The 12,872-nt window shown below is 40.9% G+C and overlaps 1 protein-coding gene across 1 annotated transcript in view; it reads right to left on the reverse strand.

The window, feature by feature from the left end:
* Positions 1–214: 214 nt before the first annotated feature.
* The window catches only part of FASN (fatty acid synthase), a 38,237-nt gene continuing 25,579 nt past the window's right edge, over positions 215–12,872 (reverse strand). Inside the window, exons 28-42 of the mRNA XM_035342608.1 lie at positions 12,478–12,656; positions 11,801–11,920; positions 11,530–11,652; positions 9,300–9,523; positions 8,797–8,998; positions 7,562–7,713; positions 7,007–7,098; positions 6,703–6,854; positions 6,176–6,415; positions 3,829–4,017; positions 3,098–3,325; positions 2,412–2,632; positions 1,733–1,831; positions 1,359–1,610; positions 215–352 (exon numbers count right to left, since the gene is read on the reverse strand). Coding sequence (XP_035198499.1) covers positions 215–352; positions 1,359–1,610; positions 1,733–1,831; positions 2,412–2,632; positions 3,098–3,325; positions 3,829–4,017; positions 6,176–6,415; positions 6,703–6,854; positions 7,007–7,098; positions 7,562–7,713; positions 8,797–8,998; positions 9,300–9,523; positions 11,530–11,652; positions 11,801–11,920; positions 12,478–12,656 — 2,611 coding nt within the window. The remainder of the gene's footprint in view (positions 353–1,358; positions 1,611–1,732; positions 1,832–2,411; positions 2,633–3,097; positions 3,326–3,828; positions 4,018–6,175; positions 6,416–6,702; positions 6,855–7,006; positions 7,099–7,561; positions 7,714–8,796; positions 8,999–9,299; positions 9,524–11,529; positions 11,653–11,800; positions 11,921–12,477; positions 12,657–12,872) is intronic.

The following is a 12,872-nucleotide window of genomic DNA, read 5'->3' on the forward strand; positions in this document are numbered from 1 at the left end:
ATAAAACAAAGCATAAAAAGGGAAAAAGGAGAGAGAACCCATAAAAGTTGGGAAAGAAGAGTGAGTGAGAAAGATCAATCAAATGCAGCTGGGCTTCCCAGTTCTGGCAGCAGAGCAGATGAGATGTTGAACAACAGGAAGAGTTCCCTGGGGTCTGTCATAACATGGAATGTTGTTGGCATTTTCTTCACCATTGACAGTAAGCGAGCAGAACTTAACCCTCTCTGACACTGACACGTGGTTCTGCCAGTGAGCTGTGGATGATCCCAATAATTGATTCAACACCATCTCCCTCCAATAAGGTGCGGTGATCCCCTTCAATGACATGGACAGACACTTTTCCATCACATACCTGTACAGATACAAAACAGAAAAAACATTCTAAATTTACAACCAACTAGCCTCCTGGCTGTTTTGGGTTTGTCAGTCTAAGTTATTCATATTTTACACCACTGTCTCTACCAATTTAATTGAAAACATGTCCAGTTTTACTCCGATGCATTTTTCATAGATCAGCTACAGGACACTGGAACTCATGTTTTAAAGCACTGTAGTTTGGCAGCCTGACAGGTGACCCACTCAAATATAAGCTGGGCAGGAAGACAAACAACATGATACTGATAGAATAATTTACCAACTGTATCAAAGAATGACTGAAGTAGCTACTTCCATGCTCTTAAGAAAACCAAATAACCCTCCACTTATCTTTCTCCCGCCATCCCCATGCCTCTTCCTTTAAGGGCATTATCGAACTTTAAATCACATTTCATATTAGCTTGGAATCAAGAATGAATGCAAGTCAGAAGTCTTAAGGGGCAGAAGATGCTAGGAGAAGGAAAGTAATTCTGAAATCTTTTACTGTACAGATAACAGGAAAGTGCCCACAAAGTGTAACTAAGAAAATGCTGCCTCTGTTATCAGAGGGCTGACACTGCTCTTCAAAGTCTGCCCTCATGCAGTAGCCAAACTTTAGGGGGCTACAGTCAAAAAGACAGTCTCAAAGTTACTTCTGTTGAGTCACATTCTTCTAGTATCTTTATCATCTATTTAGGTCATGTATCTTTATTGTCTTATTTATTGTTTGTTTAGGGAGCTGCAAGAATTAGCTATAGAAAACAGATTATCCAATATGGAGGCTAGACCTCCTTGCTCTCCCTGCCGTGAGAAAAATGTGTGGAACCAATCAACTTATTTACTTCTTGAGTCTTATTTCTTGTTAGAGCATGATAGCTGCAGAATAACTCTTTCTATTTGGTTTCATCTTTTCCCCTTTCCATAAGAATGTTTTTTCATGCTTTTATTTTATTCTCCCAACTCTTAGGGGAACCTCAACAGCCAACAGGAGGCCTCAGACTGACCTCTGAGAGTCTGTAGTCTCCACCCAGACCTTCTTCATATTCATTGTGAGTCTTCGCCCGCATCAGTGTCACATTGCCATGATACTTTGACTCTGGTATATACTTGTCAGCAGCCTTCAGCTTGTGGTAAAAGGAAGCAGCTGCAAAGCTGAGTGCTTCACGATTGATGTTTTTATGAATCTGAGTTATCAGGTCTGCAGCAGCATTGACACGAGCCTCCAGATCTTTCAAGGGCAAAAGAATCTCCAACAGCTAGAAATATTAACATTTTTTTAAATCACTGTAGTCTTAGTATCTGGGAATTAATGTACATTAAAAATAACAAAGCACCCACATCCACATCCCTCCTTTGCAATATAAGGAATGAGCATTACCTTATTATATTCAATGCCTGTAAACTGCTGAACAAAGGCACATAATGCTTCTGTCTCCAGTGCAGCCTCATTTCCTTGGGCCAGCTTGGCTCTGTAGCTCTGGAAAAGCAAGCAGTAAAGAGCTATAAAAAAAAAAGCAATATACCTGAGCTTGAATGCTAGATAAAAACAATCCCAGAACAAAGGACTTTGAATTGGAAAAGAAGGCAGGGGGAGAAGAAACCAACAAAAAAGAGAAACCAAAGCTTGGTACACAGGAAAGATACCTTGAGGACAGATTAGAAAGCACATCTACAGGTGGCAATTACTAAGAATCTAGGATCTTTCTAGGATCTCCTAGAAAGCACCGTTAAAATGGAAAGGAAGGCTTAAGGAGGGCTTCCTAGCACCCTTACATTAGGATCTTGTCTTGAGGCCTCCATACTAATGTTATTATTTACCATGGCAAGAGCAGCATTTTTGGGTCAGCCCTCGCCAGTTATTGAAGACCACCCCCGACATGCTTCCACTCTTCAGCCATCCTTAAGCACTATCTATAGCTCTGTCCCAACTCCCCCAGCAAGAAAAGTCTGTTTTTCAGATAGTTCATATCTAGAATATTAAGCTCCCAGTAAGCATCCAATCCTCCCTGACAACAGAGGATGGTCTCCAGATTGAAGATTTTCTTTGTATTTCTTACCTGAGTGTAAGCTGCCACAAATGAATGAGACCCATCAAAGAGGAATAGACTGTTGAGTGCATGGGAGGCATTTTGTTGTCCTTGCAGCTGAGAGCACATTTCAAAAGCTACACAGGCACCAAAAGAGTATCCAGCAATGCGGTAAGGTCCTTCAGGCTGTATCTGCTTCATACAGTCAATGTAATAGGATGCCAGACTCTGTATGCTGTCCAAGGGAGCAGCTAGAACATGAAAGCAAGTTAGAAATAGGGTGAGGTGAAACAGACATTAGCAGAGACAATTATGTTTTCATGAACATAGAAACAACCTCATTAGAAACATCCACATTATTTTAAAGGTAAACTTCTAAATCACAGTGAGCAACCTATATTATGGACAAGGAGCAGTAATACTTCTAGTTTCCAAAGACAGGTAGAACACTATGCCTTGTTTTTCTCCCACATGCTTACCTGCTGGCAAGGACTTGATGAAATATCTAACTGTTCCATTTTCCCCATGCACAAGCTTTTCAATCTAACCTAATACTTCTCATTACCTGGGGTTGTTAGACACAACCCTGTGTGGACTGTAGGTACTGATGCTTGATCCTCTGAGTTTAAGGGTCCAGAAACAAAACTCCTTCTATAAAGGAACAGAAGTCCAAAATGTTAGATTTACAAATTTAAGATACTGAAGAACTGAGATACCTTTTGTGCACTGGAGCCCATAGCAGGGCATATGAAGTCTGGAAGCGAGAGTGTAGAAAACTGCAATGGATCCCTCAATGGGGTGAACAAGAAAAAGAGGGCGCTCTGTGCTCTGAACATCATTGAGACGGGTAATTGTTGGCCCTTCTGGATTCACCAGCAAGTTGTTCAAATCTAATTTTGGAGGCTCGCCTGGGCCTGTCTTCAACAGTTGGGATGGCTTCAGCTCTTTCAAGGAAAGCACATCAGAAAAACACAGTTAGATACAGGATCAGAGTCTTGGTCTTGTACCACACCCTAAAAGAGGTGCTTATGGTTGCCCAGATTAGGCCATTGGCTCACAAAATCAAGGCACAGACATAAGGATCTTTCTACCATCATTTGCTCTGTGGCAACTGTATATGCTTTTAGCTTACAGTAAACATGATGTAACGTTGTTTATTTCTACAGATACACACATACAGCTGCATAAGAATATCAATTTAGGCAGATACTATCCAGGCAGCAAGACAGCTTTCACAACCTCTTATGCTCTTCCCCTGGAACTGATAGGCCTAATCCAATGTCAGTGCATTTCAGCAATATATCTGTCATATAAAAGCCTTCCAGCTATAATCATCTTATTTCATGGCTTGATAGACGCTTATGTCACCAGAGATGAAAACAATGGGTTGGGTGCTTAGTTATTTGTACTCAGATGACTGGTAGCAACCCTAATCCAGGCACTATACCTTCTGCTGTCCCAGACTTGGAGGAAAGTTCACGAAGTTTGTTGATTGTAAGGAGTCGGATTTCTCTCATGGTCATAATGATGTCATAGTCTCTCTCCAGTGTCTGGCGCACCTCCACACCCATCAAAGAATCCAAGCCCAAGTCTGCTAAGGTGCTGTCAGCATTCAGACTACTCACATCTCTGACACCTGAGGAAAAAAACAGCAGACAAGCAAAAGATCAATTTCTTTTCAGCTCTAGGCCTCTCTTTTCAGCTTTTCTGTTTTTCTTCAAACCTGAATAAACTTCAGCTACAGAGCAGAATTTACCATTCAGGATCATCTAATGCTTTCAAAAATTACTTCTACAACCCACATCTGGTCATATGGGATCTAGTCTTTAGGGTACGTGTTAAATGTACAGAACTTTATGACAGGGAATACATCAGTCCCAGCTACATAGCTGTGAACATCAGCACTTCAGCTCTAGACAAAGTTTAGAACAGCCACCTAGAGAAATTTCACATACTGAAGACTGTAACTGAAACCACAGTCTTAGACCTAACACAATTAATCCTAGGTTACAAGATGAGATTGAAACAGTTAGCAGTGGCAATGATGGCTTATTGCAACACTTGATGCTTATCACATTAGAAAAACTGACTTTTCTTCCAGTCTTAATTCCCTCTTCCCCTCAATTTTTGCACTGTTCACATCTCTCATCCTTTTCTTACCTGAAGAAGGCTTCTCATAATAACACCTGTACCCATAGCTTTTCCTCTCCTGCTCCACCTTGTTCTGATCCATGTTTCCACCCTTAGGCTTCTTACTAGTTTCTCCCTTCATTGTCTTCAGCCACTCTCTCCTTCCAAAAAAACCCTACAGCTGGTACAATTTCCAGACACTCCCATGCATTTCATATAACTTCTAAAAGCCATGAATGTTTTCTGCAATCAAATTTGGTGTTAGTTACTAGACACAATTCTTTAAGTAACCCCCAGGAGACTGTCTAATTTGAGTGCCTCTTTTAGTACGAAAGAAAAGATCAGTACCCACTTCTGTTTGGAAGGGAGACAACTGAAGTGGGACACAGTAGAATTGACAGAGATTATTCACTTTCAACACAAGAACTGGGGACACTGTGGTAAAAGGAAGCAGGTTCAAAACAGACAGAAAGACATTGCACTTCTTATAACACATAGTTCAGCTACGGTTTACATGGGATCACACACAGCTAATAAGAGAATACACTACCAGTTAATTACTAAGAACATAAAATCCACTTTTTGCAGCATGGGGAATTCCCAAGCTGAGTGTTTTCAAATCTGGAGTAGTACTCAAGGCGTTAATCATATATTTGCTCCCAGAATTTTCCCCTTGGGGGCTGTTCCTATTGATTCTCCACTAGAGAAAGGCACCAGTCCACTCTAAACAAAACCCAAGGGACTGAAATAAGTGTGCACATATAAGTGTGCAGAAACACACTATGGGAGATAAGCCCACACTCAATGTATTATTGGAGACAGTGAAAGAGAAGGAGCAACTTAAAGACAAACAAATAATGCCCCAATCCACTCCCTAGAAACACCACTAGCACAACACACCCACACCACAGCAATCATAGGGAGATGCTGAACAGGGCACCTAAATCAGCACAACTGCTTTCCAAAAGTGTTGACATGTAGACACTGCCCAGCAGTGCTTGCTCTAGAGACCTCGCAGGATAAGGGAGAATGGACATTGGCCACTGTTGCTATTGGTTTCTCCTTTTGGGATGTCATGTTAGCCCAGCCCTAACAAAAGCTAGAAGCTCTCTCCAGAAGGGAGAGGACTAGAAGAAAATAAACAAGAAGAGAAAAACAGCTTACTCCGAAGGACAACAAATTAAATAAAGAGAAGTGGAAAAGATGAATAAAAATACTTTTTTTAAATAAAGGACAGATGAGGAATCAGAGGTGCATAGCATTGCACTAAACAGACCACTCCCCAAACCACCCACCACTCTGAAAGTGGACCAGAAGTCACTGGCTGCTGCCCAGTCATAGCTGGGTGGCAGCAGGAGGGAAACAAGCTTTTGGGCACTATTGGCCACAAAATACTGGAACAGATGGACCTCCAGTCTCACCCCATCTCGCTGTTCTCAGGTTCTCATGCAAACTGCTATGGAAATAACCGTATCAACAGTATCCCCATGTCTGCTTCAGCAAAGGATGCTTCTAGAAGCAATCAGAGGATGAGGTAATTTACATCAGCCCTCGCTTTCCTCCAAGCAGCAGTTGAAAACAATATTCCCCTCAGCACACACTGGAGAAATACCACTTCTAGAAAAACCAGTGCCAACTATGCAATTGCTAGCCTTTGCATTTACCAATGATGTGAGCAACAGCTTCTACAAGATCCCGTTGATTGCTTCCTTCACTTTTCACAGAGACCTTCTCTGCTAGGACAAAACTGGACATGACAGGATGAGGTTGATTCAGGAAGGTATCGAGCACCTCCAGGCATGAGCTGATTTGCTGGGGAATGGTTCCCCCAATCACAATATCTGTGTTTCCCACTGTCTTCAGGATACCCACATCACCAATGGCCCCCCATTGGATTGCCAGGCCTGTAGGAAAAAAAAATCAGAGGAAGAACACACTAGGCAACTAACTAAAACACATAGCAGCAACAAAAGGGAGTTAAAAACAGCTTAAGCAAATGCCTGCATTTCCTTTGTACTGTTAAACAGTCAATATTCATTCACACATGAACAACTAAGGTTAACAGGTAGGACAGGAAATAGTCTTCAACATTCATTATCATTCTAGACAAGTGCACAAATTTCTGGTGAATTGGATCTCCTCTGGATGTTTGGTGGGATAGATTTTTCTGGGCAATAAATAGTCATCTTACCTGGGAGTCCATCATGGTGTCTTTGCTCACAGATACGCTCCATGGCAGAATTGGCAAAGCCATAATTACTTTGCCCAGCATTTCCTCTTCCACAGCTTACAGATGAGAACGCAACAAAATAGTCCAGATCTGGGCACTTCTTACGTGTCACCCTTGGAATGGAGAAGGAGACAAAGAAACCCATCAGAAAAGCCTGCTAACTATATGTTGCTGTGGAAGGCTAATGTAAGACTAAAATGAGTAAGTTTGATCAATTCTGTAACCATAAAACTAGTTCATATTTATCCCTTCTACAGATACGTACCAGTCCAGATGAAGGGTGCCTGAATACTTGGCCTTGTTGACCTCCCAGAATAATTCTGGGGTCTGATTTTCAATCATGGCATCTCTAAGGACCTATTGGAGGGGTTTAAAACAAAAACAAAACAAAAAATCAGTATCATCTCCAGTTTAAATTTGCCATGTTTTCTGAGATATGAAAGGATATCACTACACAATGGATTTTTGTAACTTTACAACACAGATGTCGCCTAGATGTCCTCAAATTACAAGGCCAACATATTATTTCCAGTACTGCCACTGCAGTCTTCAACTAACAAGTTCTGCATAGTGTTTTTCTTGTCCCCAGGAGTCATGGGCAACATTCACTTGATGAAAGAACTAAGTTGGCTGGCTGCATACTGCTGCTTCCCAGGTCAACGGGCCAGACCTATCAGCCTTTATTTATTCATCAGGTAAGGGCCAAACGAAGTGCTCTTTGAAACACAAAGAGAGCATCTAAAACCTGAACTGCCCTCAGTACAAAAGTCACTTTAATGGCTGCTGTCTCTTAGAAGTCCCAAGTATTTTTGGTACTTACCACAGCCAAATTAAAGATGCCCCCAACTGGTCCAAGCCGCATAGCTTCTTCTATCAATAGCTGCGTTCCTTCTAGTGTTCCAATATCACTAGTAGATACCAATACTTGGATTCCCAGTGCCTTCCATTCTCTAACACATTTAGCCTGGTAGCCTACCCCCCCAAAAACAAACAAACAAACAAAAAAACAGTGAATAATGTCTACAATGAAGCATTCAGACCATCAGGCTTTTATTAGTGGGCTTCCTACACTTTTCTGACTAGATAGGGACCGAATAACTAAGTAAGTCCCAGTTCAGCTACAAAAGGAAAACTGGGCAAAACCTGAATAGCAGATAGAAATAACTTGAGTTTCAGAAGTATTCTAAACATATCACAATGTGGACAAGGGATTTGGAAGAACATTTGGGGGACAGGGTGCAACAGTGAAGTGAAATAAAATTAAGAATTTGCGTAATGAGACAGTAAAGAGTGGCTAGATTAGAGCAAGACAATCATCAGTAGTGGCACAACCAAAACTTGAAAAGTACAAAAGGATTTGATCTATGTGTTTGCATAAGTGGTGCAATTGTGAACTTGCCAATAGAAAGAAGAAAGCTGTAAAGACAGAAAGAAGTTATGGCTGAATTTGTATAAGGTAACATTTAAGACTACCACTGATAAGAAATCTTGGTACTGAGACTGTAATCAACCTAATGGATCAAAACTGAGTAAGAAAACTAACTGGTGTTACCAGACAGTAGGGCACATCTTTCTAGATGAGTTATCTGAAGGAGAAGAAATAAGCATCCACACCGAGAACCTGAGGGAGTATCTTTAGCAAGGTGTTTACAGGCCTTTTCTTGTGGCATGCAAGCCACCATGCTACAGCTATTGGACAGGGCAACGAGGTAGCTGGATACAGACATTATAGAGGGGGTAAAGGTAAAAGTAAAGCTACAGAAAAAATCCTGGGTAAGGACGAAAAAGGCAAACATGGATTGATATAATTAAGAAGTATAAAAAAGAAGAAAGAAGCAGTAGTAGAAAAAAGAGGCAGACCTAAAAGATACTTCTTCCTTTAGAGTAAAGGGGATGACAGCTTCTTGAAAGTGAGAGAATATATACATGAGAGGAGGGAAAAGAGTGATCAAGACATTCCTATTTGTTGATAAGACACTTAAAATGGAATGAAACAACAAACTGAGGTCAGCTGAAAGGCAGTTATGTTCCCCATCCTTTATGGTTTTTGCTTACCAGTTCGTATGCCAGAACGGGATGTCAGGACAAGCTTCTGTGCTCCTCTCTCAATTAGCCACTGTGCCAACTCAAGCCCAAATCCTCCTAGGCCGCCTGTGATGATGTAAGACTTGGTCGATGGACAGGAAGTTCGGGAGATGGCAGAGAGTTTGACTGGTTCAGACCTTCTTAAAGGATATTGCTTCTCCTCTTCTTGGACCTTCCACAGCAAAACAGAACCAAATCAAACCACCAAAAAGCAAGTTAAGTTTGGATACACAAGCGTATTTCCTGTCTTTCCACACACAGCTATGCTCCTCCAACCAATTGGGAATCAAACTTGTAGACTGAGTGACAGACTTGACAATATTACATACATTCCAGTGTCAGTAGCAAAAGCTGTAAACCTGTGCTGTTTTGGTTACACAACTTGAAGTCAAACTGGATCAGAATATCCCATACAGAATATCCCTACAGAGGATTACAGATGCACCAGAGAATCAAAATTATTATGCCCTTACCTTGATCATAACTTTGCCAATGTGTTTTCCTTGTGCCATGAACCTGAAGGCAGCTTCTACCTCTTCTTTGTTGAAGACTGTACTTCTCAGGGGCTTTACCACACCATTTTCTATGCCTTTTATCAACAACTTTGATACTACTTCCCACTCTTCGTTTGCTTCCCCAAAGATTGAATCCAGTAGGATCCCATGAAATGACACATTCTTGAGGAAAAGAGCCATTCCTGGAAAAAGCAACTTTGTTATTACCTGATGCTGCTGCCATTTCAAAACGGAGTCTATCTTCTGCTTCACAAATGTTTTTGTGTAGCTTAGTAGTGTAAAATTGAAGAGTAAAGCAGTCATTAGTTGCTAGAATCCCATGTTTTTCAAAACACATTCTTACATATACTCTCTAAAAGGTATATTAATTAGGCTGTAATATTACAAGTAGACCAGTTTAACAGAAACTCCACCTATAAAAACTGTGTCAAAATGACAAGCTAATACATGGTCAGTCTGATATTAAAAAATATGTTTTGTATACAGTGCCAGCTGAGTCAGAAGTCACAGAGGAACTAGAATCCCATATACATCCTGTCCTTCTCCAGTAGGAAACACTTCTCCATAGAAAGCTTTCATTGATGCTATAGTCTTTTGAAACATAGTTAAGAGAGGAAGGAGACTGTCAACACTCATTATATGCTATTGTTCTCCAAGAGAACATTCTGGTCACTTTTCACTAACACATCACATTGTAATATTTTAATTTGTTTTTCTATACAAGATAAATGGATCCATCTTGTCCCTTTGCCATCAAAATGCTGCAGATATTTAGTGAAACAACAAAATAAAGTTCCCTCAGATCAAGTTATCTGTAATTTTCTGAAAAAAAAATTACTTTCATTCTACAAATGATCAAGTTTACCCAGAACAGAGGGCAAAATTTCAGCTTGTATAGCTATGCACTTCATGTGTGGTGTGGTCAACATGCTGGAGGGAAGGGATGGGTGGTGAATGGAGAGCAGCCCTGGGAAGAAGGACCTGGGGGTGTTGGTTGATGAAAAACTCAGTATCAGCCAGCAATGTACTCTTGCAGAACAGACAGCTAACCATATCCTGAGCTGTATCACAAGAAGCATGGCCTACGTGAATCACCTACATGGTGATTCTCCCTCTCTGCTCTGTTCTCGAGACCCCATTTGGAGCACTGTGTTCAGCTCTGGGGCTCTCAACGTAAGATGTGCTGGTGGAGGTCCAGAAGAGGGCCATGAGTATGATCAAAGGGCTGGAACACCCCTCTTATGAGGACAGGCTGAGAGAGTTGGGTTTGTTCAGCCTGGAGAAGAGAAGGCTCTGGGGAGACCCTATAGTAGCCTTCCAGTACCTAAAGGGGGCCTACAGGAAAGCTGAAGAGAGACTCTTTATCAGGAAATGTAGTGACAGGACAAGGGGCGATGGATTTAAACTAAAAGACAGTAGGCTTTAGTTTATATATTATGAAGAAATTCTTCACTATGGGGGTGGTGAGGCACTGGAACAGGTTGCCCAGAGCAGCTGTGGATGCCCCGTCCCTGAAGTGCTCATGGCTAAGTTGTATAGGGCTTTGACAACCTCATCTAGAGGAAGGTGTCCCGACCTGTGACAGGGTGGTTGGAACTAGATGATCTTTAAAGTCCCTTCTAACCCAAACCATTCTATGGTTCTGTGATTCTACAATTTACTACTTTTACAGTGCATTAATCTACTACAAATAGACGTGTTTCATCCCAAAAAGTTTATAAATATTGTCTAGCAGATCTAAGAAACCTAAAAGCTAAGAGACAGTGGTAAACAGTGTCATGACTACCAAAAGCTGCTTCTTACTACCTTCTAAGCCAAACTCTTTGTGGGCAATACATCCTACATTGATTATAAAGAAAGACCTCAGGAAAGATCACTCACTTATTTTGCAAGTTTTATACAGGTTTCTAGAAAAATGCAGAATGCTTCTCCAAGAAGGTATTCATGGAAAAGGCTAGAGAAATTGTTAGTGATAGGAATGATGCATTTTGCAATGATGCATTTAACACATGGCTTGTAAAGCCAAGGCAAAATTCCTATTTATGAAACAAATGTGTCAGCTAAAAAGCTTTTTCTAAATTTGAAGAGTAGCCTGCGTTAAGATACTAAGATAATAAGATACTAAGTAGGTTGTGTTGTCATGCTTGCTTAAACATAACAAAAGGTATTTCCTGATGCCTCATCTTACCAAGCTGACTGTTGTTAGATAGATCAAATTTGCCTATTTCCAAAAAGCGCCCATGTTGAGCAAGACAACGCAAACTGGCTTGGAGCTTTTCTTCTGCCAAGGAATTCAGCACAAGGTTGACACCTGCAATGAAAGAAGAAGCAACTTTAATAAACTCAACTCTGTGGAGAGCCTACCCTTGTCTTATAGTGATCCCTTTTGTCTTCAGAAAGTGCAACTATCTAATGTGGCACAGCTAACTAAAGAAGGAAAAATATTTTTGAGTTCACACCTTTTCCATTGGTAACTCGTAATATATGTTGCTCAAAGGTAGTATTTCGGGAGCTGGCAAAGCTATTAGCATCCAGCTGTGGGAACCTTGCTTGGAGATATTGGCGTTTCTCAGCAGAGCCTAGAAGTACAAGAGAAGTAGATGACTGTATGATGTCCGTACTTTTATGTTAATTCTTTAGTGAAAAAAACAATCCATTTTCATCTTTGAGGTCTCAAGAAAAGACGTGCCATCTAAGCAGCCACCAAGCAGTTGCTTCAAAGCTCTCAGGCTCTCAAGGTGTCAAATGTTAGGACAGAGGCTAGTCATTTATGGGACACAGAAATGACCAGAAACAAATAAAGCCTTACAATGGATAGACATTCTTTGATCACCTCACTGAATTTAAAATGAAGCAGTTTTGCTCTCCCATACTTCTGAATTACATAATATACAGAAGATAGATAAATTTTCTGTGCTGTGAGAATTTCTAGCACATAGTCAGTAGCTGTATTTACTACGTATCTCTTCCTCTGACTAGAAACTAGTAGTCAAGGTAGCAGTAGATCATGCTTGGGGGAAAAATTATGTACGTAAATATATTTTTTATATACACGTGTACGTATATAACAAAAAATATGTAGGCATATACACACACACACATATACATTTAATAAAACTGGATTCTCAGTACCCACCTACAGTAGTAAAGACACGGCAGCCCATGCTCAGGGCAATGGCAATGGCTGCTTGGCCCACACCTCCTGAGCCAGAGTGAATAAGGACACTCTCACCCTTCTTCATACCACCTCGAACCACCAAGGCGTAATAAGCAGTGGCATAAACCACAGGCACCGAAGCTGCTTCTTCCAGGGTCCTAAGAAGCAAATTGAAAGGGAAAAGAGATCTTTACCCTTGGAAGCCTCCCAGATTCTCCTATGGAAGTTTGCTTTTCAGCAATACGAAGGTTAAATTGCCAAGATTAAACTGCCAAAGAGTATAAATGGTTCTCAACAATACAACAGATTACCACAGTGGCCAAGCACAGCTAAGGGCTTTATTCTTCTACAGAAGTATTTCAGTAACTCACCAG

Source organism: Oxyura jamaicensis, chromosome 18, assembly GCF_011077185.1.
Source record: "Oxyura jamaicensis isolate SHBP4307 breed ruddy duck chromosome 18, BPBGC_Ojam_1.0, whole genome shotgun sequence".
In the NCBI taxonomy this organism is placed as follows: domain Eukaryota; kingdom Metazoa; phylum Chordata; class Aves; order Anseriformes; family Anatidae; genus Oxyura; species Oxyura jamaicensis.